Below are 27,514 nucleotides of genomic sequence, written 5' to 3' on the forward strand. Positions count from 1 at the left end.
CAATTTTGAACAATCAGGCTCTCTCATCATACAGCATTTATGAAAATGTATTTCAGGAACAGCAACTGATTTGGCTGTACGCGTTATGTCATCTGTATGTATCACTACTAAGTATAATTCCTCGCCCTCTTCAGTTCCAAATTTGCATTTCCACTTTGTTTACAATGTCCGCCATTGCAGATTTTTCCAAGCTGTAATGGAATGGAAATGCCTGGGTCTAGTAGTATGAGTATTATAATGACTCAACGATAAAATAATTTGCATATCAGCGCCCACCATCACCTCAGGACATTGTTGTATTGCAGATAAAATTGCTTCAGAGGCCAGAAAGAAATGACATGAACTGGTTATATCAGAGTGGTGATTTAGGCTCAAGTCTCAACCATTAGAAATAGGTTTTAGGGACATAAACAATAAGATATTAAATATTAAAAAAACAGTTTTAAAATGCATGTTACTGACAGTAACTTCAGTATGATTGGTCCAGACATAGATGCATTTTCTATAGAAGAATATTAGATGTATAAATGACTAATCAATTCTCTATAGTGTGAAATGATATATAAAAACATTTCCCCTTTGTTCAATAATTTGATAATTACTGCCACTGCACATGATTAGAATTTTAGTTTTTCTGCTATTGGGGAATCAGAGACATCAGATGGTCGCAAGGTATACATATCCTACAAATGGTCTCCTAAGCAGGCAAATCTTACGAACGTCCTGGTTACTGGTGATAGATCCCATGAGAGTGTGCTGGGACAGAGAAAGGTTGATAAATAGTATAGATTTTCTCCTGATTTGTCTCTTTGAAATAACAATTTCAGTATGAAAATCTTGCCATATAAGTTAATGGCAGGGTGGTAACTACTGTAGGTGCAATTTCCCATTGACATGGAAAAGAAAAAAACATTTATTGATATACAGTGTAGTTCTTTATTGATCCCCGGCATAGATAATTCAGGTGTCGTCAGCACCTCAGTATGTAACAGCTTTACAAGTAATATTCAAATACAAATAATGTTAGAAAGTAAGAGATCACAAATAAAAAGAAAACATATGTAGTCTGACTTTAGCAATCGGATTGACTGGGATAACAGTGTATAAACAATTTCAAAATAAAAATATGGGCATAGCATAAGGCACAATGTATCACCAGATTATGAACAGATACTATGTTAGCTATAGGTCAAAGAACAAAAGAATAGCAGATGCTCTTGATTAGAGGCTATGAGATACATGCAACTTGTTCCAGTCCAATCCTAATCCTTCTAGCCTCGCCCCGAGAAAGACCCACGTGGGTCAAAACCGGCTGCCATCCTTATTTGTGTTATTATTTGGTACATTATGCCCAAGACACATTAACTACTGTATATCCTCGACTCATTGAGCGTATATTTTAAATTAGCCAAAGGGCTTCTCTGTCTTCAAATAACTATGTACAGACTGTAATGTGAGGCTGATATACAGCTCCATCTCAATGAATTAGAATATTGTGTAAAAGTTCATTTTCTTCCGTAATATAATTCAAAAAGTGAAACTTTCAGATATTCTCAATTCATTGTGCATAAAGTGAAGTAATTCAAAACTTTGTTTTAATCTTGATGATTATGGCGACGGCGTACAGCTCATGAAAATCAAAAAATCCTATCTCAACAAATTAGAATATTTGAACAGTGACAAAGGCTGATCACGCCACATTGATGGAATAATTTGTTCAAAAGTAGCCCAGACCAAGTATTGACTGCATACATTAATATACTTTTCAGATGGTCGACATTACTAGTTTAAATTTTTTTTAGTGGTCTCGTAAAAAGATTCTAATTTGTTGAGATAGATTTTTTTGATTTTCATGAGCTGTACGCCATACTCATCAAGATTAAAACAAAAAAAGGTTTTAAATACTTCACTTTATGCCCAATGAATTGAGAATATATGAAAGTTTCACTTCTTGAATTATATTAGGGGGAAAAAAATAACTTTTACTTTTACACAATATTCTAATTCATTGAGATGGAGCTGTATGTACATGTAAGCCAGCCTACACAGTAGGTACAGTATACAGATCTGAGCAATATCTGTTGCCAGTGAAACATAGCAGTTGACCTAAGTAGGCAACTTCCATGATAATTTAGTGCAGTGTTCCCAGTATAGCCAGTAGTACTTTAATTGTAATAACAATCATCAAAAAATGAATGAAGCATAGTCACTTGCATATTCATCAACTATGGCTTTACAGTCTTTCCTCAGCAATACAGACATGCAGCTGAAACCGGCACGACCATTGGGCATCTGCCCCACAGTTTCCCAGGTGTCCGTCTCTTCACAATAGCGCTCAATGTTCTGGGTGAGTCTACATGAAGAGAGACCAATAGCCATGTGTTAAATATATGCTGTGAACAAGAAGCCACCTTTTCTCAGGCATTCATGGAGGCAATGTCTTACCTGTGGCTCTCATCCCACCCTCCTAGTACGTAGATCTTTCCATCCACCTCAACTGCGCAATGCCCGACGCGTCTCACTTGCATTGGGGCACACACGGTCCATTGATTGGTCTTGGGGTCGTAACATTCCATCGTGTTTTCAATGTTGCGCATGTTGCTCTCGTTCACAGACTCAGTATGCCGTCCACCTACAGATAAACAAGAATTAAGAGGATAGTGACTTTTAGTGGGCTCAAGTACGATACACTCTTAATTGTCGGAGATACCAACGTCCACGTCTGTTGTATCTCTAAGCCACTGGCTAAAGACTTTACGGATGTACATGATGCTTTTAACCTTGTTCAACACGTCACTGTACCCACACATGAACTTGGACATACGCTTGACCATTTCTTGCCCATTTCTAATGTTTATGTTTGTGCTCCAGTCAGTTCCGATCATTTCCCTGTTACTTTTGATTTAGCACTGCCCTGTGACACTTTTAATTCATGCGGTCAGTGCCGTGTATTGAAACCTGCTACCGCCACGCTGTTCTCCTCTGCTTTTAATAATGTAGCTCAGGCTGATAATGGCCTCTCTGAGGGTCTAGACACTGAGCAACTCACATCTTCCTTTCTTTCCACCTGTGCCGGCATTCTGAACACTGTTGCACCATTAAAAGCCATGCGTCCCGAACCTAGGTCTGAGCCTTGGCTAAACGACACCACCCGCGCTGCCAGGAGTGTCGGAAGGCTGAGTGCAGATGGAAGAAAGACAGGCTTCATGTGTCACATGACATTCTTAAAGATTGCTTTAAAGAATATCAGAGGCCTGTTAAAGCTGAAAAGGCAAAGCATTTCTCTGATGTTATTTCTAAAAATGTGGATAAACCACGTGTTCTTTTTAAAACCATTGAGCAGCTGTTAAATCCCTCCCAACGCACTTGTCTGGAAGCATAAGGTCATTATCATCAAAGCACAAATCTCCCCCCCTGCTTTTGACCCCTCCATAGCTGTCACCTGCACAACTGTATTTAATCATTTCATTGCCGTGTCATTTTCAAAACTCAGTGAATTGGTCTTTCAACTCCAAACCTCATCCTGTCCCACAGATGCTATCCCCAGTCACCTCTTTAAGGAGACCTATCATAAATAGCAGTCTTGCTTCAGGTGTTGTACCTCCATATTTCAAAACAGCAGTTGTGACACCACTGATTAAAAAACCCGATCTGGATTCCTCTGTTCTTACAAATTACAGACCTATTTCTAAACTTCCATTCATTTCAAAGATCATTGAGAAAACGGTGCTCAATTTTAGTCATTCTTGCAGGTACACAGTATTTGATATTTGTGACCAGATTTGACTGAGAGCCTCTGAGCCTGTCATCGCGCAAATTCCAGCTTTTCACCAGAAGAGAAAAACTTTTTTTTTCTTTTTCCCAAAATGAGTTATTAGCACAGGCAGACTCTCCACATACTAAAGCATGTCTGAAATAAGTGTCAGAGCTGAAATCTCTGACAGTCAAAAATCGACAGTCAAATTTTTCAATCAGGATTTAAAGCATTTCACAGTACGGAGTCAGCATTATTGAGGGTTTTTAATGGTGTGCTTTTGACTACAGACTCTGGTGCGTTTTTTGCGTGGTTCTCGTCATACCTATTGGAGAGATGCTTTTCTGTCAAATTTGGAGATTTTGTATCGCCCTCCACCCCCCTGAGTCCCCCAGGGCTTGATCCTTGGGCCGATAAGTTACATTAATGTTGCAAATGATTGTGTGTGTGCAGGCGAAATAACATTGGCAGCTATGGCAGGAGAAGGAAGCATTGTTTAACCATGCGTATGCTATGATGAAAGACCGTCACCATGGCTAACATTTCCCCATATTTTTAGTTTATTGAAATAATGTCATGCACATGTTTCCAGTGCATAGCCTACTGCAGGCCTTGTTGACTAGATTTAGATGACATTTTGAAGCTTTTGCTTCTGAAATGATTGTTTATTTACAATGGGAAAATCTGTCATTTTAACATGCGAGTCAATGGGTGAAAGGCAATGTTTGTCTAGCCACGGTCTGGCTTACCGAAAGGTCTATTGAGTATTCAAATTTAAATAAAATATTTCGGGGACCCCCGGGGACCACCACATGGACCGCCACATCGTAACTCATTTCTCGACCGTTTCGGACGCGAGATGGCTCGCCGGAACCGGGCCGGCACCCTGGGCATCCTGGGGGTCTGGATGTTCCGGGGACCCCCGGACAGTACACTACAATACAGTAGAGCACAGTAACTATAACAATAAATGTATAGTTGCACCGCTCAGTTCACACAGGTGTGATTTTTTAACCTTTACTCCACTACAAATATTTGACAGCTTTATTTACTAGTTATTTTGCAGATTTAGGGGGCTTTCACACCGGGACTGTTTTTGGTTTGCTTAACCCATTTTGACCAGATAGAGATCAGATTCTAAAAATGTCTTCTAAATCCTGACAGTTTTCTGAAAAAGCTATGTTTCTATGTCAGTCGTTCTTCGATTTTTCAAAAATAGCAGACCCACAAGCTCATAGCGCGGCACTCGGTGCCGCGCTATGAGCTTGTAGCGTGGCACTCGGTGCCGCGCTATGAGCTTGTAGATCTGCTATTTTTCAATAGCTAAAGCATAACATAATGCTAACACCAAAAGGGGCTCCTGCCCAAAATGGATTAAAAGGGACTCATGACCCCTTTGGTCCGGCTGGTGTGAACGTGCAGTCGAACTCTGGTGCGGATTAAACAAACGGACCATGGTCCGGATGAAAATGCCGAAATCGGTTTGTTTCCAAATTAACCACAGTGTGGTTTCTTACGGGGTGAACGCATTCAGACTTCATACAGGACCAAATATAGATATTTAACCAAAATAGCCGTTGGCTATTGTTAGCTTGTAGATCTGTTCTTTTTAAGCATGCGCCACTGCGCAATGTTAGGCCTCACTCAGACCTTGCATTGGTGTATGCTTGTTGGATGAATGTTGTGTGGTGTCATGGCCGCCCCAATGCATTTCCAATGGAAGTCACATGGTTTGTAGTCCACATTTTGGACTACAAGCTGTTGTATGGCTTTCGGCTGAGTTTCGACTGCGCCCCTCCCCCTCATACAACACAAATGTTGTGTCAAACCATGTGACTCCCATTGGAAATGCATTGGGGCGGCCAGGACACTACACAACATTCATCCAACAAGCATACAGCAATGCAGTAAAGGTCTGAGTGAGGCCTTATGACGTAGCTACATGCAGATACACATCTTGTCTGCGAGGCTGTGCAGCTGGGTGCATACTGGGTGCATACAAGCGTTGTTCAGATAACGCCTGTCATCCAAGTTTGATGTCAAATAAGCCTAAACAGAGCGTTGTTGTGCTATGCATTAGATAACTCTCTCTCTAGTCATCTGGGCTTTTAAAGGACCACTTCACCACTTTTCAACATCTCTTCATATAATTGGTCCTCACTAATGTTCGTGATAAAACACCACCATTTTCCCCCTACTCTCTGTGTCTCATAGGAGGGCTTTGGGCAGTTCGGACACCCGTCCACCAGTGACATCATCATTAGGCAGATTTGTTTTAAAATATATTTAGATTTGTGTTATCGTGAGAACGATGGCTTCAACTTTTGCATTGCAACTTTTCAGGAAAAGAAAGCCTGCAGTTTCTATTAGCTTGGATTCACCATCGATGATGTCACTGGTGGACGGGTTTCTGAACTGCCCACAGCCTTCCTATGAGACACAGACTGAGTAGGAAAAAATGGTGGTATTTTATCAAGAACATTAGTTAGGACCAATTATAGGAAGAGAAGTTGAAAAGTGGTGAAGTGGTCCTTTAAGCGAGCTGGGCAGTGCATGTCTGGAGAGAGAGAGATTTGAAATCGCAAACTTTGGGTGTGAAAGTGCCCTTAGTTTATCAACACAAAATGTACATTAAATGATAAATGATGTATTACGGATTAAGTTATCCAGCAGCACTAAGTCATTCAAATCACCTCCCCTGACCCCCACCCCATTTACCAGCTGCAACATTAACATGAAAGCATTTAATGCATTACTACTTTCAATTCAATTAAAAGAATCATTCTGCATAATGAGTACATATTTACTTTAACTATATATTTTGGTACTTTTACTCAAGTGAATCCGAGTACTTCTTCCACCATTGACTAAGAACATTTAAGAGCAGAATGATACCTATAACATAGATCTTTCCGTTGAGAGTAAGGACAGCTGGATCGTCACGCGGGTTATGCATAGGAGCGACTTCCGTCCATACAGATGTTTCAGGGTTGTACTTGGCCACCTTGCTGATTGAACGCAAATCTTTTTGTACACCTAGGGCCCGACAGAGACAGACAGACAGACAGACAGACAGACACACAGACACACAGACACACACACACACACACTCTGGTTTTCATTTAAAGATCAACTAAAGATTTAAGGATCATTTAAGGATTTTACTGTGTAGAAAACACCTGGTGTACCAGAGTCGTTAGTCATGATGACCATATCATGACATAATTATAAATAGAATACTGTGACTGGTCAGGTCACATGACTACTACTACTACTACACCGATTTAAAAACTATATATATATTATACACGTACACACACAGACACAGACGTAAAAATATGATCCACTGCTATGCGATGGGGTCCAACTTTACAGAAAATAAACAAAACTACTCCGCTAATCACTGAAACAAAGCCTGTTTTGTGTTGGTGAAAGTCAATTATCCAGGCTGGGAAGCGTCTCAGCTCCTCTCTAAAATGCACTATTTTAAGTGGATCGGCATAGGCACAATCCGGAAATGCCATAGTAGAAGAAGTTACTCTGTCCGGTACATTACTTTATTAAAATGGCACAAAATGTATTTTAGAGTAGCTATGTGGTTTTGTTTATTTTCGGTAAAGTATAACCCCTCGCACGGCAGTGGGATTTCTTGCCTGTGAGCAGCAGAGGCGTTCCCGTCAGGGCGTTAGTGAGAGACTCGCTATAAGCACTGGACCAGGGTTAGTTTTAGCCAGAATAAACTGTGCCACCAGGAAGGAAGATAATAACTCTCGCCCTCACTGGGGTGGGAGAAACCGTGGTGGGTACTGACTGTCTGCAGTGGGTACTCTGACAACAGGTACAGCGATCGCCGATTACTCTTGGCAACAAGTACAAAGTATAATTGCATGCATTCCCGACTTGCATCTTTCCAGAGTAGAAACACACACACCTTATGAAACCCAGCAGGCCGAGCCTGCAGTTGCATAAACCTGTTCCGTACCAATAAAATAGAGATGTCCTTCAAGTGCAGCCGGAGTGACGGAGGCGATAGAAGCGAGAAACGCTTCCATATCGACAGGTTCCATCAGCTGCCAGCTGTCAGCGTCGAAGTCATACCGCTCAATTGAGGGCCACGAACCACCCATGGCATACACGTAGTCATCTAACGTCACCATGCCTATAGACCATGTGGAGTTGTGTAGAAAAAAGAAAAGAAAACTCATTAGAAGTGATGTCCTTGCCAAATGCACTATACAGTCTCTCCCTTGGGTAACCAAGGCAACAACACTTTAGTTCTTTGTAATTTGAAGCACTAAATCCATAATTAATCAAGGCTGTGATATCAGGAGTGAAAGTTGTTACTTTTCTGGTGCTCAATCTCACCACTTCACAAATACACTTATATTTAGTTCTATATTCAACTGTAGAAAGGCTTCCAGAGCATTACAAATATAACTGTTTTTAACACTAGACATTTACAATGTTAATTTATAGGCCAATATTGTACAAAGTACAGTATGTACTACAGCATGTACAACAAGCTCTGCAACAATCTATCAATATTGTCTAGAATCCTCTAGACTATATATACACTCACACTCAGTGTGTGTGTGTGTGTGTGTGTGTGTGTGTGTGTGTGTGTGTGTGTGTGTGTGTGTGTGTGTGTGTGTGTGTGTGTGAGTGAGTGTGTGAGTGTGTGTGTGAGTGAGTGAGTGAGTGAGTGAGTGAGTGACAGACAGGAGGGAGAGAGGGGGACACAAAGATAGAGAGAGGGAGGCACACAGAGAGAGAGAGAGAGAGAGAGAGAGAGAGAGGGGCATAATGTAAATATCTGAAGTTGTACTTTATCTATTGCCATATCTTGCGCCCTAGATTATACTTAACAATCTTACAGAAGTAGGAGCGTGGTTTATTCATGGGATTGGGAGCCGAATTTAGAGCATCCCTCCATAAATTATGGTCAACCTCATAGCAAATCATCTCCTTATTGACTGAATAATCCAGTCCATCAGCCAAAAACAGAGTACTGCCTACGGTGGAAGAAGAGCAGAATTAAAACATTGATTTATGCCTTAATTGTTAGAGCAATAAAGATGTAAACTAGATAAAGTACCCCACGGGGCACAGGTCTCCACCAGGCCAGGTCAGGTTGTGGCCTCCTGGTGGTGCTATAATAGGTCAATGTGAAAAGGGTGCCATTTCTTCTTACGTCTTGGATGGCAAAAAAAAAGTCTATTTCAAAAATCCACCTGTTGGTGGCGCTATAACAGGCCAATGTGAAAAGGGTGGGATATATTCCTCAGCCTAGTAGGAAAGTCTGTGAAAGATCTCACGTAAATTGCACGCTGCGTTCATGATTTGAGGCTTTGTTCAGAACGGGCCAATCCTGCAAACTTTGAAAGCCAATGTTAGCCAATTATGATGGAATATGAAATATTGGACAGATCCATCTTGAACACATGACTGTAGAGATACTGTGTAACGATTTGCGGGATGTTTGGACAGAATCTGGAGGAGTCACATCAAAAAAATGTGTTTTACAAAAGTTGGCCTCCTGGTGGCAGGCTGCTCTGGAAAATTCGGGGCAGAGGTTCATCCTTGGCATCAGGAGTGTGTGTGTGTGCACAATTTGGCATCGACAGGGTTGACGGTGCCGGAGATTAGATTGTAACAGACGGTCGAACGGACGGACGCACACACACGGACAGAGTGCAAAACATCTCTCCCCATGCCTTCGGCCTGGTGCTGACAATACAATCTTTTGATATTACTCCTTCAGAATGATTCTGTCAAATAAAATGACACAAATCGGTTCACATAGGTAGACATATGATCAAGACGGATCTGTCCATATTCCATCCTGATTGGATAACATTCGCTTCCACCTGATTGGTCCTGGTTTGAACAAAATGCCTCAAATCATGAACGCAGTGTGCAATTTCCTTGACATTTGCAGGCGCATTCCCAATACGCAGAGGAATAAATGCCATGTATTTATGACATTTGAGAAAGATTTTCGTTTTTTGGTTATACACTTTTATATACATTTCTGGCTTGTGACAAAACTGCAGGATATTATGCGGAGAACTTTTAACCCAAAGTCCAGAAGGGTATTGTCTATGCAAAAATGCATTGAAATAGTAGTGCCAAGGACACGGGAACGAAACCGCACGGCCTTACTAGAAAGAAATTGCACCCTTTACACATTGGCCCATTATAGTGCCACCAGGAGGGCACACTAACCTACCTGTGCTCAGATGAGCACCTTTTCAATTATTTTTCACTCTACTTATGTAATGTGACCATGTATTTACCCTGTTATTTGTTGACTTGGGTTTGTGACATTTACTCACCACGCTTAAACATAGAAGGCTTTGCTGGCAAACATGTCTCCATTGGCAAACGCCCTAGTGTCTTCCATTGATTGGTCAGGGGATCAAAGATCTCAATTTTGTCAAATACCTCGCTCGAATCGTCTCCTCCCACCATCACTATCACTTCAAAATACGGGCGAGAAGGAACAAGTGAGTCAGAGTAGTTTTAAGCAGATAGAACTCTTAAATCTACTCTTTGCATGTGTGTACATTAGAGGAATTTGTCAAAACACTGATGTATTCTTTCCACCAGTTGCAGCAATGCATGCATGTGTGAAGAAGGGTACCTGTGGTCCTGCGTGGGCGTGCTGTCTTACAGAAGGGCTGGTCTTTGGCCTCAGAGATGAACCTCTGGCAGCCCTGGTATTCTTTCACCACATCCAGAGACTCAATCACAGTGTGGCGGTAGGAGGGGCTTATGAGAGGCAGACGGATTTGCTCTAGCACCTTAAAAGATCACAGAACGGATACAACATTATATATAAAGCATGCATAGTACCAGCAAGTACCATATACCACGCATGTATTGGACGCAAAAAAGAAAAGAAAAAGTTCCTTTCAATTGATTGATGTTTTCTCATCAGAATGAACACATGTTTCTGTTCTAGCAACTACCTGCATTTAGAACTATCCAAACGTATCGACAGTACAGGCTCCGACCGTCTAACAAAATGACGATAACAAATAAAAAACCTTTTCAAAGTTCTGCCTGCGGGTAGTGTGGTATCCTGGGATAATGGTTTAGCCCATATAATGGTTTAGCCCGGACTCATGTTAATGACGTCAGATACGGTGCCCGCCAGTTTCATGTATGTAACCTAAAGAGTGGAAGTAAACAAGAGAACCTTCAGCTACATTGTCATCGTGTGGACATTCATTATTTCTGCTAGACACTAGGAGTGACGGCAGAACAGAAACATTACATGGTGTCAGAATTTTAAGCTTATTTTTTTTTCTCGACCGAAAAAAAAAAAAGAGAAGAGAATGGAAAGTTCGGGCGTTCCGATGCCGAGAATGGACTGGGACTCGTCCAACCTACCCGATGCATGGAGAAAGTTTCGCCAGCATGTGGAGTTAATGTTTTCGGGACCTTTGTCTGCAAAAGCAGAGGAGGCGAAATGCAGCTACCTACTCCTGTGGATAGGAGAGAAGGGCAGAGACGTCTTCAATACGTGGACTCTGTCGGCAGACGAAAGGAAGGTACTGAAGACGTACTATGACGGTTTTGAAGCCTATGTTATACCCAAAGCTAACCCCATTTTTGCACGTTATAAGTTCCACGAAAGGATGCAAGGCGACAGTGAGAACTTTGATCAGTTTGTAACTGAGCTTAAGCTGCTAGTGAAGGACTGTAATTACGATAAAAGTGACGAAATGGTCAGAGACAGAATCGTGTTTGCCACTAACTCAGCAAGAGTGAGGGAAAAGCTACTATGCTACGGTCCAGATTTGACGCTGGAGAAGACGATCGACATTGCAAGATCACATGAAGTTTCACAGCAACAACTAAAAACAATGGAGTGTGCGACTGTGAGTGGAGCTAATCAGTCTGTCCACGCAGTTAGCAGCAGGAGACCATTCAAACCGGACCAAGCACGTTATGGTCGCAAAGCAGTAAGCAAGGCTGACGTCATGCAGGAGGACTGTGGAGCATGCGGGAGAGAGCACAGCCGTGCTGAGGAATGTCCAGCTAAGGGACGTCAATGTAACAACTGCAACAAATTCAACCACTTTGCCAGGATGTGCAGGTCAGCACCACAGCGACGTCAGATCAAGCCACATGCAAAGAGGATGCATGCTATATCTGACACTGGTGAGCAGCAAAGTGATGATGAACTGTACATTGACACAATAACGAAACAGCATGCAAACACAGACAAAGAACAAGCCTTTGCAGAATTACAAATTGGAAAACAGAGGCACAAGCTAAACTTCAAAATTGACACAGGTGCCCAGGCTAATGTAATACCAGCAAACACATTCCATGAGCTATTTGGAAATGTAGTATTAAGCCCACAGGCCAGCAAGCTCTCAGGCTATGGTGGGCATGTGCTTACTGTAAAAGGGGCCTGCAGGCTAACATGCAGATATAAAGAGAAGACAGTCATGCTTGACTTTGATATAATTGATGCCAACGCTCCACCTGTGTTGGGCATGAGAGCATGTCTAGACCTGAATTTGGTCAAAATAATCCATACGGTCGATGCACAGCCCAAACCACACATGAACATCATGGATGAATATGCAGATGTGTTTGAAGGCATTGGACTGTTTCCCGGTGAGTGTACCATTCACCTCAAACCTGACGCAACACCAGTGGTGTGCCCACCTCGCCGCATACCATACGCCCTACGCAGTCGGCTCAAAGATGAACTGGATGAAATGGAGAAAATGGACATTATCCAGAAGGTCACTGTGCCAACAGACTGGGTTAATGCACTGGTGGTTGTAGAAAAGCCCAAAACGGGAAAGCTTAGGATTTGTCTAGATCCCCGCCCCCTGAACAAAGCCATCCAGAGACCCTACTACCCGCTCCCTACTCTAGATGACATTACCCCAAAATTAGCGGGTGCACAGTATTTCAGTGTGCTAGACGCCAGGTCTGGGTACTGGACAATAAAACTCAGCCATGAGTCATCCGTTCTCACCACGTTCAACACCATCTATGGCAGATATAGGTTCAATAGACTCCCATTTGGAATCATATCTGCACAAGATGAGTTCCAGAGACGGGTGGATGAGGCCTACGAGGGACTCCCGGGCGTCGCCGCCATTGTCGATGACATCATTGTGTATGGCCGCACGAAAGAGGAGCACGATGCCAGCCTGCGTGCCATGCTAGAGAGAACCAGACAGATAGGAGTAAAACTGAACAAGGACAAGAGCACCATCTGTGTGACAGAGGTGAACTACTTTGGACACACACTGACACGAGAAGGTGTCAGACCTGACCCCAACAAGGTTTCGGCAATCAAGGACATGGCCGCGCCACGGAGTAAAGCAGAGCTGGAGACAATATTGGGCATGGTCACATACTTGTCAAAATTTGCCCCCAGACTCTCAGAGGCAACAGCCCCGCTCCGTCAACTGTTGAAAGAGAGCAGTGAATTTGTATGGGACTCGAACCATGATGTTGCGTTCCAGCAAGTGAAAAGCATCTTAACACAAGAGCCAGGTCCAGTACTTGCCTACTTTGACCACACAAAGGATGTGAAACTGCAGGTCGATGCCTCCAAATATGGATTGGGAGCAGTCCTACTGCAGCAAGAGAAACCAGTCGCATACGCATCCAGAGCACTGAATGAGACTGAAGTAAATTATGCTCAGATCGAAAAGGAGCTATACGCCGTGCTCTTTGGATGTAAGCGATTCCACCAATACCTGTACGGACGTCAGGTGATCGTCGAGTCAGACCACAAGCCACTGGAGACAATTATGCGCAAACCCCTTGCAGCGGCACCGCCAAGGCTCCAACGCATGATACTTCAGTTACAAAGATACAGCATTAACATTGTTCACAAGCCTGGAAAGCAGATTCCAGTAGCAGACACACTATCTAGGAAGCCGCTAGTGTGCTGTGATGACTCACTGAGTGAGGGCATGGACTCACAAATACACTCAGTTGTAAGCAGTGCTCCTGTGAGTGACCGGAAAATGGAAGACATCAGAACTGCTACAGCCAAAGACGAGCAACTCTCAGCCTTGAAGAAGATTATCCAATCAGGGTGGCCGGACACTGCAAAACAATGCCCCCCTGCCATCACTGAATATTGGAACCACCGGGATGAAATAACAGAAACGAATGGCATTCTGCTTAAAGGTGAGAAAATCATCGTGCCACACTCACTCAGAGCTGACATGCTTTCACGCATACACACAGGCCACTTCGGCATGGAGAAGTGTAAGCAGCGGGCGAGAGATGTTATATTCTGGCCAGGGATGTGCAAACAAATAGAGACACTAGTTGGATCTTGTAGCATTTGCCTCGAACGACGCAACTCCATCCCCAAAGAGCCAATGCTGTCACACCCCATTCCAGACCGACCTTGGCAGGTGATAGCCACTGATCTGTTCAAATGGAACAACACTGACTATATAGTTGCAGTTGACTATTATAGTAGGTATTTCGAGGTAGAGAAAATCACTAGCCTCACATCCACCGCTGTGATCCAGAAACTCAAGGCCATGTTTTCCAGGTTCGGGATTTGTCAGAAATTGCTCAGCGACAATGGACCTTGCTATAGCTCGCAAGAGTTCAAGAACTTTGCGAATACATGGGATTTTGAGCACATCACAAGTAGCCCTCTGTACCCGCAGAGCAACGGGCTGGCTGAGAAAACTGTGCAAACAGCCAAAGCCATCATGGACAAAGCACATGCACAGAGGTCAGATCCATATCTCAGCCTGTTGGAATACAGAAACACACCAGTAGACGGATTCAAGTCACCAGCACAGCTGCTGATGAGCCGATGTTTGCGCTCAATCCTTCCAACCACTGAGAAACGGCTGCGACCAGAACTTGCCTGTCGCAGTGCAGTTCTAGGCAGACGAGAACTGTGCCAAAAACGACAAAAGCAATACTACGACAGAAATGCCAGACCACAGCCTGCACTGCCAGTAGGAGCCACGGTCCGCTTCCAGCAACCAACAGGGACGTGGAAACCCGCCACGGTCGTCGGATCAGCAGGGACCCAGCGATCCTACAACATCATCACGGATGGGGGCCACTCGCTCCGGCGCAATCGGCGTCACCTCCTACGGACCACCGAGGGAGATGCAGGTCACGAAATTGCAACGGATGGTCAACAGGTCGAGCCTCAGGCCACTGAGACTTTACAGCAGACTGTTGCAAATTCCCCAACTGTGCCACCACAATGCACTACTACCAGGTCAGGCCGCTTAGTTAAGCCAAGAGCCGTTTTGGACCTGTGACTGTTATTACACTGATGTTGTTAAAAAAAAAAAAAAAAGGAGGGAAAGATGTGATTTGCGATTGATTGATGTTATGGTGTTATAATTGAATGCACTTATTTTGTTGCCTAACCCATTTGTTCTTCCCCAGTGAGTACACAAGACTGTCTGAAAAGTTGATAAGTTTTGTGCTTTGATTTTCAGCTATGTGTCATGCTTCTCCTTTAAAAGAAGGGGGATGTGGTATCCTGGGATAATGGTTTAGCCCATATAATGGTTTAGCCCGGACTCATGTTAATGACGTCAGATACGGTGCCCGCCAGTTTCATGTATGTAACCTAAAGAGTGGAAGTAAACAAGAGAACCTTCAGCTACATTGTCATCGTGTGGACATTCATTATTTCTGCTAGACACTAGGAGTGACGGCAGAACAGAAACATTACAGGTAGGACACTTGTCTAACCACAGCATGGCAGCTTCAAACACCATGTCCTCCTTGGGCACGTTGAGATGGTCACTGGCAAGAATCTTGGTCAGTTCTTCCACAGAGAGAGACAGGAAGTCTTCCTGTTGGTAGAACAAAAGCAATACAGTAGATTAGCCGACAGGTGAAATAAAACCCTGTTCCCTTACTTCAGGGGTTCTCAACCCGTGGGTCGCGACCCCTCGGGGGGTCGCCAAATTATTTTAGGGGGTCCCCAAATTATTTTCAAAAAAAAAAAAAAAAAAAAGAAGTTTTTTTTTTACATTTTATTTTCACGATTTTTCAAAAATAGCAGACCTACAAGCTCGTAGCGCGCCACTCGGTGGCACGCTATGAGCTTGTAGATTCTGCTATTTTTCAATAGCTAAATTATAACAATGCTTAAAACACCAAAAGGGGTTCCCGCCCAAAATGGTTTAAGGTTATTGTAGCAGTCAATTTATATTGGGGGTCGGGAGGGGGCGGGGCAGGGGTCCCGAGACATTGCCAAAGCATTTCCGGGGGTCCCCGGCCAAAAACGTTGAGAACCCCTGCCTTACTTCATACTGAAGTAACCTTTTCTCCTCTGAAGTCTCACTGTTGTTAGATGATTTGTTTACTGAAATGGACATGTGACTGTAGCTTATTAATATATTAATCCGTTCATTGAGCTGGTGATGGCAGGTTGAGTAACAGAAATAAAACAAAGTTATTGGAGCAAAAGTCTACAACAAACAACTTGGGAAATGTATGATCCCTCTGAATCACTGACCTGCTGGTATATGTCACTGAAGTGTTCCAGAATATAATCCATGCTTTGTTCTGCCAACATTTCACAGCATTGGGCCTCAGCAAGGCAGTTAATCCATACACAGTTACTTATGTCCATGTAACGATTCATGTAGACACAGCATGCCTCTCGAATAGCCATGAAATCCAACAGGTTTGATGCTTCTAGCAGGGCCTAGACCAAACACCAAATAAAAAAATCTTTATTAAGCACCAATGTTGTGTAGTAGGACAAACATGTAGATAATGATAATAATGTACCTCCACATTTTCATCGGAGATAGACACCTCTGAAGTATAGGCATAGTTCACCAACATTCCAAACACCTGAGGTTCCACAGCACTGATGGTCACCCTTTCCTGTGTGGACTCCAGCATGCCAGACGTAAACATTGCCTGTGTGTGCAGGTTGAAAAGGTGAATGGTTGGCTTGGAGTGTTCATGGCTAGGCTTTCATTTACAACAAACAGGCTGGATATAGCGATTCCCTTAAAGGAGCATTCAGTGATTTGAGTGATTTGGAAAACCACCCAGTCCGCCCCGGTAACAAAATGTGCACATGCACGCTCTACAGTGGGGGGAAGTGCAACAGGCCAACAGCATGTGCACCAAGGCCCGCCCCCACTCGATCATGATTGGAGGAAGGCCTCTCTCATCCTGATTGGATGAAGGCTTTGCCACCCGCCACCAAAACTGAAACTAGGGTTTTTTGACCCCAGGGGCTCACTGGGGACAGGGAGGAACTCCTTATATGGTCAGCACACTCTATAGTAGGGAGGATTATCCAGAAAAAAAGAAAAAATAAGTGATATTTAGATTAAGTCAAATCACTGAATATACCTTTAACAACAGCAGGTCAACAAACAATTACCTCAAAGTAAGGGCTGAAGGAGGCCAGCACATAGCGATGGCAGGGGAACTCCTGCCCCCCGCAGCACAGAACCACATCACACAAGGCCCTGTTGAGACGCAGCCTGTTTAGGCCCTCCAACACGTTTTTGGGATGGGTGCGCTCCACATACACCTCAGTGTCCGCTGAGGACAGCGATACACTGCGATACACCTCCTGAAGTGCAACAACAGTATCCAGAGGGAGATTTATAATCAGACAAGTAAAACATATATAGTAATCTGTGAATAATGTGGCTGATCTGGTAATGTGGCTTGAAAACTCTCCATGAGCTTTTGCCTTGTGAACCCTCTCCTCCTAAAATGCAGGTGGTGTTGATCACACCGAAATGCATCACTACAGATGCAAATGCTTCATAAAACACCTTGAAAAGCAGACAGGCAAATAATTCAGTGTAGAGACAGACAGACAGGCATCCAGTATGTATTCTGTCCTCCTGTGCTTGGTGTATCAACACACAGCAGCTTGAACACAACAAGTCTCACATGGTAAGTGTCCAGTCTCATTCTCTTCGCAGCCTGTCGTGGTTCACTCTCGGAGGCAGCAGCCATGATGTTCTCAGCTATGGCTGAAGTGAGGTTTGGTGGAGGGGGTCACGTCTGCAGAGAGAATACACACCAATTATGTTACAGCCAGAGCCTTAGAAGACTATTAGCCTCTATTATATGGCTCTGGTTACAGCTGGCTACACATTACATCTCATCAGCGTTTTTTTAATCACCTGTTGATTACAGTGATTCAATTCAGTTCAGGCTGAGCATAGTGAAATGAGGTTGTATTCTGGTCAGATGTGTTGTGCCGCACGGCGAAAAACAGCTGATCAACACCTGGGAGACGACGTCAAAGGAGATCTACCGACAATGGACCTGCTGAACCGCCTGCGTACTGGGGTCGGCTGCTTCAAATTGCCAATGAAGAAGACAGTGTAGCATAGTAGTGTAGTGCAAGGAGCATGAGCAGACTGCCGACCTCATCCTCACCACTTGTCAACCTGTGTAGAGTCGACCACCACCTTTGGAGGCCGGCCTCTCTTTGATGTGGGACTGAACGACACTATGCTGCAGTGTTGATTTTGTCGACTTAATACTATGACGAACAATGTTCGCCGACTACCTTTTTTCACTGACGAAAACTAAATGACAACATATGAAAACTAAGCTATCACGACTAAAACTAAGACTAAATGTATTGACAATTTTGTCAAATAAAAACGGCACTAAAATGTTAGGAAGGGATTGTGGACAAGAGATCCAATATAAGTAAATTTTACACTTGGTTGCATGCTGAAAATAGCCGATCTACAAGGTTACAACTTTAAAGTCTACATAAAGTCTAGTCTACTTGTAGCCCCTTTCGGAACCCTACGTTAAAGTTTCTGTCATTTTGATGACTTTAGACGTAGGGTTCCTTCCCGTCGACTTCAAGCGACGTGCTCATTTCAATATGCAGGCTGACTTTACCCTCTCCGACGCGTGTCTGCGCTGTGGGTGTGATGCTGACATATTCCAAAAGAAGAATATAGGAGCTATAGGAGACAACGGAACCCTCTGAACCCTCCGCGAACGGCTCAGAAGCCGTTACGTCTTTTTTTGTTTTTTTGTTAGACCGTTTTGGCAGCTCTGAAATTCTCTCTTGACTTCCTTATTGACATCCCATTGTCCCGCCTCCAGCGCCGGAACTGGCTATCTGCGCGTTCCTGCCTCTGTCGCAGGTAGCCAGCCACGGTGCTGTAAAGTCAGCCTGCGTATTGAAATGAGCACGCCGCTTGAAGTCGCCGGGAAGGAACCCTATGTCTAAAGTCATCAAAATGTCAGAAACTTTAACGTAGGGTTCCGAAAGGGGCTAGTCTACTTGTAGACCAGGCCCATTGCAAGTTGCTGTACTCTGTCCCCAACCCAGCCATTCCAATTTCCAGCCTATCAAAATGGGCAGAGGTGAGGTGGGTTCTGGGAGTGAGGCCTGACCAGTTTGTTTTTGAAAGTCTGGAGCCTTGATTTAAGGGCCTTTGAGGTGCTGTGGTACCAAGAGGTGCATACATAGTCGAAGAAACCTTGTATGAGGGCTCCTGTTAGGGTCTTCAAGGTGTTTTTGTTGACCAGTGAGGAGATCCTGTACAGTGTACAGTCAGAAATCTTGTTCTTTGGTTGACTTTTTTTTATTACATATGGTGGCCAAGATTTGCCTCCAGGATGGAACCTACTGTAGGTAGGTAATTTCATCTTTTCGTATGATAATATTGTCTCCCACTTTAACTTTAGCTGAGATTACTATTTAATCCAAAGAGAATCAATTCAGTTTTTCCCCAGGTGTAATGATAGTTTGTTATCAGCGAGCCAGGTGCATTTTCAACCTGCAGGTCATCTGCCAACCGGAACAAGTTGCAGTCACAGGCTATGTCATGGCTCCGTCTTTTTGGGAAATCTAGAACTTCCTGTTTGAGAGCTAGCAAATTTAAGACATCCGGTTGCTTTCAGAATAAAAGCGTCATTAATTAAATAATTATTACATTACATTATTAGTATTATTATTACATTACAGTTATTGTGAAGACACACATTATGTTTCTGTGTAAAAATAAGTAATGAAATAACGTAAAAAAGTTATCTAAATGGATAAATGCCCAAGTCTATGCACTGGAGTGCCCAAGTCCATTCACTGGAGTGCATGGACTTTATAAAGTGGACACTGGACAAAAATCCCTGCTATGTATCGACTAGTGTGACATACGCACATGTCCGGGGAGACCTCCTCTACAACACCACACTGTCCGCTAAGCAGCAGAGGTGTAAAAATGTAATTGGCACACCATACAGCGAGGTGAAAGGTAAAAAAAAACATCCCATTTCCAGACTAAAGTCAACTAAAGTGGACGCTGGACAAAAATCCCTGCTATGTATCGACTAGTGTGACATACGCACATGTCCGTGGAGACCTCCTCTACAACACCACACTGTCCGCTAAGCAGCAGAGGTGTAAAACAAAAATTGGCACGCCATACAGCGAGGTGAAACATAAAAAAATGTCCCATTTCCAGACTAAAGTCAACTAAAGTGGACACTGGACAAAAATCCCTGCTATGTATCGACTAGTGTGACATATGCACATGTCCGGGGAGACCTCCTCTACAACACCACACTGTCCGCTAAGCAGCAGAGGTGTAAAACAAAAATTGGCACTCCATACAGTGAGGTGAAAGATAAAAAAATATCCCATTTCCAGACTAAAGTGAACTAAAGTGGACGCTGGACAAAAATCCTTTCATTACTTATTTTTACACAGAAACATAATGTGTGTCTTCACAATAACTGTAATGTAATAATAATACTAATAATGTAATGTAATAATTATTTAATTAAGGACGCTTTTATTCTGAAAGCAACCGGATGTCTTAAATTTGCTAGCTCTCAAACAGGAAGTTCTAGATTTGCCAAAAAGACGGAGCCTAGACAGGATGCTCAGATTGAAAACATCCGGTGTGGAGCGTTTAAAAGAGGCCCGGACGGAAACAAACACTTTAAACAGATCAGTTCCGTCTGTAACAGTTCCTACTCCACTGTCTGTCTGTCTGAGGAGGTTTACGGTACAACAGTGACGCCCTGTGGGTGCATGTGCTCATTACACCACCATGCATTACATTACATGATATTTGTTAGTTAGAGTCTAACTAACAAATGAGTTAACAAACATGTTATCATGTTATCTCTCCTAATGGTACCAACATCATGTTATCTCTCCTAATGGTACCAACATCATGTTATCTCTCCTAATGGTACCCAACATCATGTTATCTCTCCTAATGGTACCAACATCATGTTATCTCTCCTAATGGTACCAACATCATGTTATCTCTCATAATGGTACCAACATCATGTTATCTCTCCTAATGGTACCAACATCATGTTATCTCTCCTAATGGTACCAACATCATGTTATCTCTCCTAATGGTACCAACACCATGTTATCTCTCCTAATGGTACCAACACCATGTTATCTCTCCTAATGGTACCAACATCATGTTATCTCTCCTAATGGTACCAACATCATGTGTTATCTCTCCTAATGGTACCAACATCATGTTATCTCTCCTAATGGTACCAACATCATGTTATCTCTCCTAATGGTACCAACATCATGTTATCGCTCATAATGGTACCAACATCATGTTCTCTCCTAATGGTACCAACACCATGTTATCTCTCCTAATGGTACCAACATCATGTTATCTATCCTAATGGTACCAACATCATGTTATCTCTCCTAATGGTACCAACATCATGTTATCTCTCCTAATGGTACCAACATCATGTTATCTCTCCTAATGGTACCAACATCATGTTATCTCTCCTAATGGTACCAACATCATGTTATCGCTCATAATGGTACCAACATCATGTTCTCTCCTAATGGTACCAACACCATGTTATCTCTCCTAATGGTACCAACATCATGTTATCTCTCCTAATGGTACCAACACCATGTTATCTCTCCTAATGGTACCAACATCATGTTATCTCTCCTAATGGTACCAACATCATGTTCTCTCTCCTAATGGTACCAACACCAATATGGAATTGTGGAGAAAATCTAATCCGACGACAACAATATTCTTTAGTTTTGGGTCTGAGATTGTTGAACAAAATGATTATAAAACATTATTTAATACAACTGTATAATACATATTTTATTGTTGAATTAAAGAATATAACATTATTTATGATTATGAAAGTTTCACTTTTTGAATTATATTACAGAAGAAAATTAACTTTTACAAAATATTCTAATTCATTGAGATGGAGCTGTATACATATGACTGGGTTATCTACACATGAAACTGGCCAAAGACGGGCCCGTAGGCCCATGGACCATGGACCTGAACACAGACGTGGTTCCCACACACACAAGCTGCCCAGCTTCACTGAATTCATTGATTGATTGATTGAAGTATTTATTAACAGATTGGAGAATTACAGTACATTTCAAGCACAACTCAATACAAAGACTGTTAACTGTGAGTGGACGACATCATAAAGCATTACACTTGTTTAAAAGAGGGTCCACCTTGTTCAATTCATCAAAACATTTAGAGACGTACAAATAGACACTTCTATAAAGCCAAAGACAGGAAATCATCATAAAAGGAGGTAAAAAAGGAAAAAACAAACATATACAGTGAGGGGAAAAAGGAGATTAACCCATTCAGGACGGGAACGGTTTTAAGCATTATGTTATACTTTAACTATTGAAAAATAGCAGATCTACAAGCTCATAGCGCGGCACTGTCCAGAGTCCAGTATATCCACCCGAAATACACTGCTGAATGCAGTATGCATATGCATTGTATGCATTACACGGCTTGGTCGAATGCTTGATTTTGATTGGTCAATGGATGAAGTGGGTTAATTGCTGTGGCTCGATGTTTAGTTTCTGTCATTCTTTTTGGCTACGATTGTGCAATCTTTTGTTTTGTACGTGCGTTTCAATCAATCAAAGGTCTAAACCGAGACAGATCTCAAGGTTGGTTCAAACCCAGGTCGTCGTAAAGCGTTGGATCCTCTTCACGAAACGCGGTGATCATCTTCGCCGACGCCTCGTCGCCTTTCTTTCTCACCATGTCGATTAATTCCCGCGCTCTCTCCGTCCTGCCCTTCTCCAGCCTGACCGAGTCTATCTCCTCTCCGTTGAGGACGTTCTCGTCCAGCAGTCTGTCCAGCAGAGCATGGATCACCGGGTCCGACACTCGTTTGATGAACCCTAAACGCACAGAGCGCAACATCTCCGCTCCCTGTCGCGGCGCCATCGCTGTCGTTGCGTCTGGCTGGCTGGGGGCGGAGCCTGGACTGGGGGCGGAGCCTGGACTGGGGGCGGAGGCGTCTGGAGGAGAAACAATGTTGTTTTCAGTTACACTTCATATGCATTCAGTTAGATCAGTGGTTTTCAACCGGTGGTCCGGGGACCCCCGGTGGTCCGGGGACCCCCGGACCACCGGGGACCCCCGGTGGTCCCCGGACCCCCGGTGGTCCGGGGACCCCCGGTGGTCCGGGGACCCCCGGTGGTCCTAATCCAGACAACAGTCTTGTCAAAACTTGACTATTGTAACTCCCTCCTTACTGGCCTACCGGCATGTGCACTTAAGCCTCTCCAACTGATCCAAAATGCCGCAGCTCGCTTGGTCTTCAACCAGACAAAATTCTCACACGTCTCCCCCCTTCTCCGCTCCCTCCATTGGCTCCCAGTCGCTAAAGTTATCTAAATGGATAAATGCTATTCACTGGAGTGCATGGACTTTATAAAGTGGACACTGGACAAAAATCCCTGCTATGTATCGACTAGTGTGACATATGCACATGTCCGGGGAGACCTCCTCTACAACTCCACACTGTCCGCTAAGCAGCAGAGGTGTAAAACAAAAATTGGCACGCCATACAGCGAGGTGAAAGATAAAAAAATATCCCATTTCCAGACTAAAGTGAACTAAAGTGGACGCTGGACAAAAATCCCTGCTATGTATCGACTAGTGTGACATATGCACATGTCCGGGGAGACCTCCTCTACAACACCACACTGTCCGCTAAGCAGCAGAGGTGTAAAACAAAAATTGGCACGCCATACAGTGAGGTGAAAGATAAAAAAATATCCCATTTCCAGACTAAAGTGAACTAAAGTGGGCGCTGGACAAAAATCCTTTCATTACTTATTTTTACACAGAAACATAATGTGTGTCTTCACAATAACTGTAATGTAATAATAATACTAATAATGTAATGTAATAATTATTTAATTAACGACGCTTTTATTCTGAAAGCAACCGGATGTCTTAAATTTGCTAGCTCTCAAACAGGAAGTTCTAGATTTGCCAAAAAGACGGAGCCCATGATGAAATGGACTGACACGCACAAAGTTTTGTTGTGACGTAGAAACGTGCGCGCGCACGCGTGTGTGTGTGTGAGAGAGATCTCAAGGTTGGTTCAAACCCAGGTCGTCGTAAAGCGTTGGATCCTCTTCACGAAACGCGGCGATCATCTTCGCCGACGCCTCGTCGCCTTTCTTTCTCACCATGTCGATTAATTCCCGCGCTCTCTCCGTCCTGCCCTTCTCCAGCCTGACCGAGTCTATCTCCTCTCCGTTGAGGACGTTCTCGTCCAGCAGTCTGTCCAGCAGAGCATGGATCACCGGGTCCGACACTCGTTCGATGAACCCTAAACGCACAGAGCGCAACATCTCCGCTCCCTGTCGCGGCGCCATCGCTGTCGTTGCGTCTGGCTGGCTGGGGGCGGAGCCTGGACTGGGGGCGGAGCCTGGACTGGGGGTGGAGGCGTCTGGAGGAGAAACAATGTTGTTTTCAGTTACACTTCATATGCATTCAGTTAGATCAGTGGTGTTCAACCGGTGGTCCGGGGACCCCCGGTGGTCCGGGGACCCCCAGTGGTCCGGGGACCCCCAGTGGTCCCCCAGTGGTCCGGGGACCCCCAGTGGTCCGGGGACCCCCGGTGGTCCGGGGACCCCCAGTGGTCCGGGGACCCCCGGTGGTCCGGGGACCCCCAGTGGTCCGGGGACCCCCGGTGGTCCGGGGACCCCCAGTGGTCCGGGGACCCCCGGTGGTCCGGGGACCCCCGGTGGTCCTAATCCAGACAACAGTCTTGTCAAAACTTGACTATTGTAACTCCCTCCTTACTGGCCTACCGGCATGTGCACTTAAGCCTCTCCAACTGATCCAAAATGCCGCAGCTCGCTTGGTCTTCAACCAGACAAAATTCTCACACGTCTCCCCCCTTCTCCGCTCCCTCCATTGGCTCCCAGTCGCTAAAGTTATCTAAATGGATAAATGCTATTCACTGGAGTGCATGGACTTTATAAAGTGGACACTGGACAAAAATCCCTGCTATGTATCGACTAGTGTGACACTGTGACATATGCACATGTCCGGGGGGAGACCTCCTCTACAACACCACACTGTCCGCTAAGCAGCAGAGGTGTACAAATTAAATTGGCACACCATACAGCGAGGTGAAAGGTCAAAAACCATCCCATTTCCAGACTAAAGTGAACTAAAGTGGACACTGGACAAAAATCCCTGCTATGTATCGACTAGTGTGACATATGCATATGTCCGGGGAGACCTCCTCTACAACACCACACTGTCCACTAAGCAGCAGAGGTGTAAAACAAAAATTGGCACGCCATACAGCGAGGTGAAAGATTAAAAAAAAGTGGACGCTGGACAAAAATCCCTGCTATGTATCGACTAGTGTGACATATGCACATGTCCGGGGAGACCTCCTCTACAACACCACACTGTCCGCTAAGCAGCAGAGGTGTAAAACAAAAATTGGCACGCCATACAGTGAGGTGAAAGATAAAAAAATATCCCATTTCCAGACTAAAGTGGACGCTGGACAAAAATCCTTTCATTACTTATTTTTACACAGAAACATAATGTGTCTTCACAATAACTGTAATGTAATAATAATACTAATAATGTAATGTAATAATTATTTAATTAAGGACGCTTTTATTCTGAAAGCAACCGGATGTCTTAAATTTGCTAGCTCTCAAACAGGAAGTTCTAGATTTGCCAAAAAGACGGAGCCGTTTTTCATACACCTAGATTTTTGTAGAAAGCTTTGGTGTGCTCTGGACTAAAACGCCCAGAGTGGATTGGGAGGGCAGTTTGTAAAGAAGATGATGTACATACACTACAGTACAAGTGGCCACATTCGCAGTTTCGCACAACAGACAAACTCCAGTGAAATTAGCCCGTCAACAAATGCTCATAAAATAAACAATATTCGTGTTTCAGAGTCAGACGTACAAACACACCAACAAACCTTTTCTTCAGTTTCTCGAGAAGTGGGTTTACATCATGCAGGGCACTGTTTTTTTGGGCAAATCTAAGCTAGCAAATATGTCCAGCTGGTTTGTTTAGTGTAACAACTAACTGTGTCCGCCTGGCAAGTGGCAACACGACACTATAAGCAGTTCCGGCCAGCGAGTCGTTTTTCCCAGTTTATATATATATCTATGGTTTTTCCTCCTCGGGATTAATTAGTACAGTGTACTGTACGTTTATCCCCGTATGCCTTCGTGACCATATGACTATTTACAACTATTTTCAATTTAGATTACCACACCATTTTTTTTTATTGTTTTAATAATCACTGCAGCTTTGCATGTTAAACAATCTGCACACCGCACAGACAGTCTAGTCTACTATTATTGGTAGGATACTTTCTAAGAAAATCATGTTCAATCAATACTGTGTTTAATGAATATTCGTTCACTGTCTGACACCCATCCCATCTCATTCCACATCTCGTGGCACAGCTGCATTATGGCTGTGTAATGTAAACAAGCAGAACGAACGATGGCAGTTCTGTCGGTTCATTCAAGTGCGATGGAGTACACAGGACAGTGGAGTGGAAATAAAAACGTCTGGGTTGGGTTTCCGAGGCTAGTAACAAATATGACTGACATGTGTCTGTATCAAGAACTCCATGTATCTGCACTATTATAGGCTGCACTGCACTGCCATCTGCTGACCACATGTATAATATAATTATATTTTAATGCAGATGTGAACTAGATTCACTCTATCTGTACATTACACCTTGGACTAAATTCACATCTGTGCTTTACAAGCTGCTATGAAAGTATCATTATACAGTATATTATATATAATGACTTACTTAATATACTGCTTAGCTCAACAAATGTATTTGACAAACGTTGATATAGTTAATTGAGAGGTACATTATCGGATATACAGGCAAGAAGCTAATTGTAGAACTGCACTGATGTATACAGTATGGCATGGGAATTGATGAGTTAAGATTAGATTACAAAAGTATTATTTCAACGAGGCTTTATTCCTTTATTTCACCTCGTTACCTTGTAAGGTGGTGGTTCAGGAAAGCAAGCTCACTGTTGCTTCGCTGGCCTGTTTGCATTAAGATGATTGTTTATCACTAAACCTATTTTGGTGTGATAAAAAATAAAATAAACCCATTCTGCAGTATTTATCATTCAGTAGAGTCGTACCCCAGTCATGTCGTGTTAAAAATGTTGCTTTCTTTCCATTCTATGCATACCGTAGGTGAAAAACAACCACTCTTTTCATAAACTATATTCATTTTTAAAAGATGCTTTTCCTCAAGGTGCTATATAAATGCATCACTTTTTTTCCCCTTCTTACCATTTTTATAGAAGACATTTTGATGTATAGAAACAACTCTCCAAGTCTCTACATTGCCTGAAATGACATTTTGCTTTGTTCAATGATTTGATAATTACTGCCACTGCAGATGAATACTTGTACTTTTGATTGAGATTCCCCA

General features: G+C 43.4%; 3 protein-coding genes across 3 annotated transcripts; all 3 read right to left on the reverse strand.

Moving 5' to 3' along the window:
* Window positions 1-940: 940 nt before the first annotated feature.
* Window positions 941-10,823, reverse strand: LOC306931224 (kelch-like protein 23). The gene is made up of 8 exons (XM_079512507.1): window positions 10,804-10,823; window positions 10,398-10,557; window positions 10,090-10,233; window positions 8,629-8,766; window positions 7,737-7,913; window positions 6,650-6,790; window positions 2,446-2,632; window positions 941-2,353 (listed from the first exon to the last, which is right to left on the reverse strand). The coding sequence occupies exons 3-8, from the start codon at window positions 10,223-10,225 to the stop codon at window positions 2,185-2,187; spliced, it is 948 nt and encodes a 315-aa protein (XP_079368633.1). The 5' UTR covers window positions 10,226-10,233; window positions 10,398-10,557; window positions 10,804-10,823; the 3' UTR covers window positions 941-2,184.
* Window positions 10,824-15,324: 4,501 nt separating this feature from the next.
* Window positions 15,325-26,047, reverse strand: LOC306930876 (kelch-like protein 20; the record flags this gene model as incomplete). Its single annotated transcript, XM_079511972.1, has 7 exons — window positions 26,001-26,047; window positions 17,669-17,782; window positions 17,145-17,339; window positions 16,535-16,669; window positions 16,257-16,448; window positions 15,465-15,588; window positions 15,325-15,359 (listed from the first exon to the last, which is right to left on the reverse strand). The coding sequence occupies exons 2-7, from the start codon at window positions 17,732-17,734 to the stop codon at window positions 15,325-15,327; spliced, it is 747 nt and encodes a 248-aa protein (XP_079368098.1). The 5' UTR covers window positions 17,735-17,782; window positions 26,001-26,047.
* Window positions 21,985-26,105, reverse strand: LOC306931225 (uncharacterized protein). Its single transcript, XM_079512508.1, has 3 exons — window positions 26,009-26,105; window positions 24,155-24,499; window positions 21,985-23,054 (listed from the first exon to the last, which is right to left on the reverse strand). The coding sequence occupies exons 2-3, from the start codon at window positions 24,423-24,425 to the stop codon at window positions 22,693-22,695; spliced, it is 633 nt and encodes a 210-aa protein (XP_079368634.1). The 5' UTR covers window positions 24,426-24,499; window positions 26,009-26,105; the 3' UTR covers window positions 21,985-22,692.
* Window positions 26,106-27,514: the final 1,409 nt, after the last annotated feature.

This window comes from Electrona antarctica (genome assembly GCF_951216825.1).
Source record: "Electrona antarctica genome assembly, chromosome: 10".
Taxonomy (NCBI): Eukaryota; Metazoa; Chordata; class Actinopteri; order Myctophiformes; family Myctophidae; genus Electrona; species Electrona antarctica.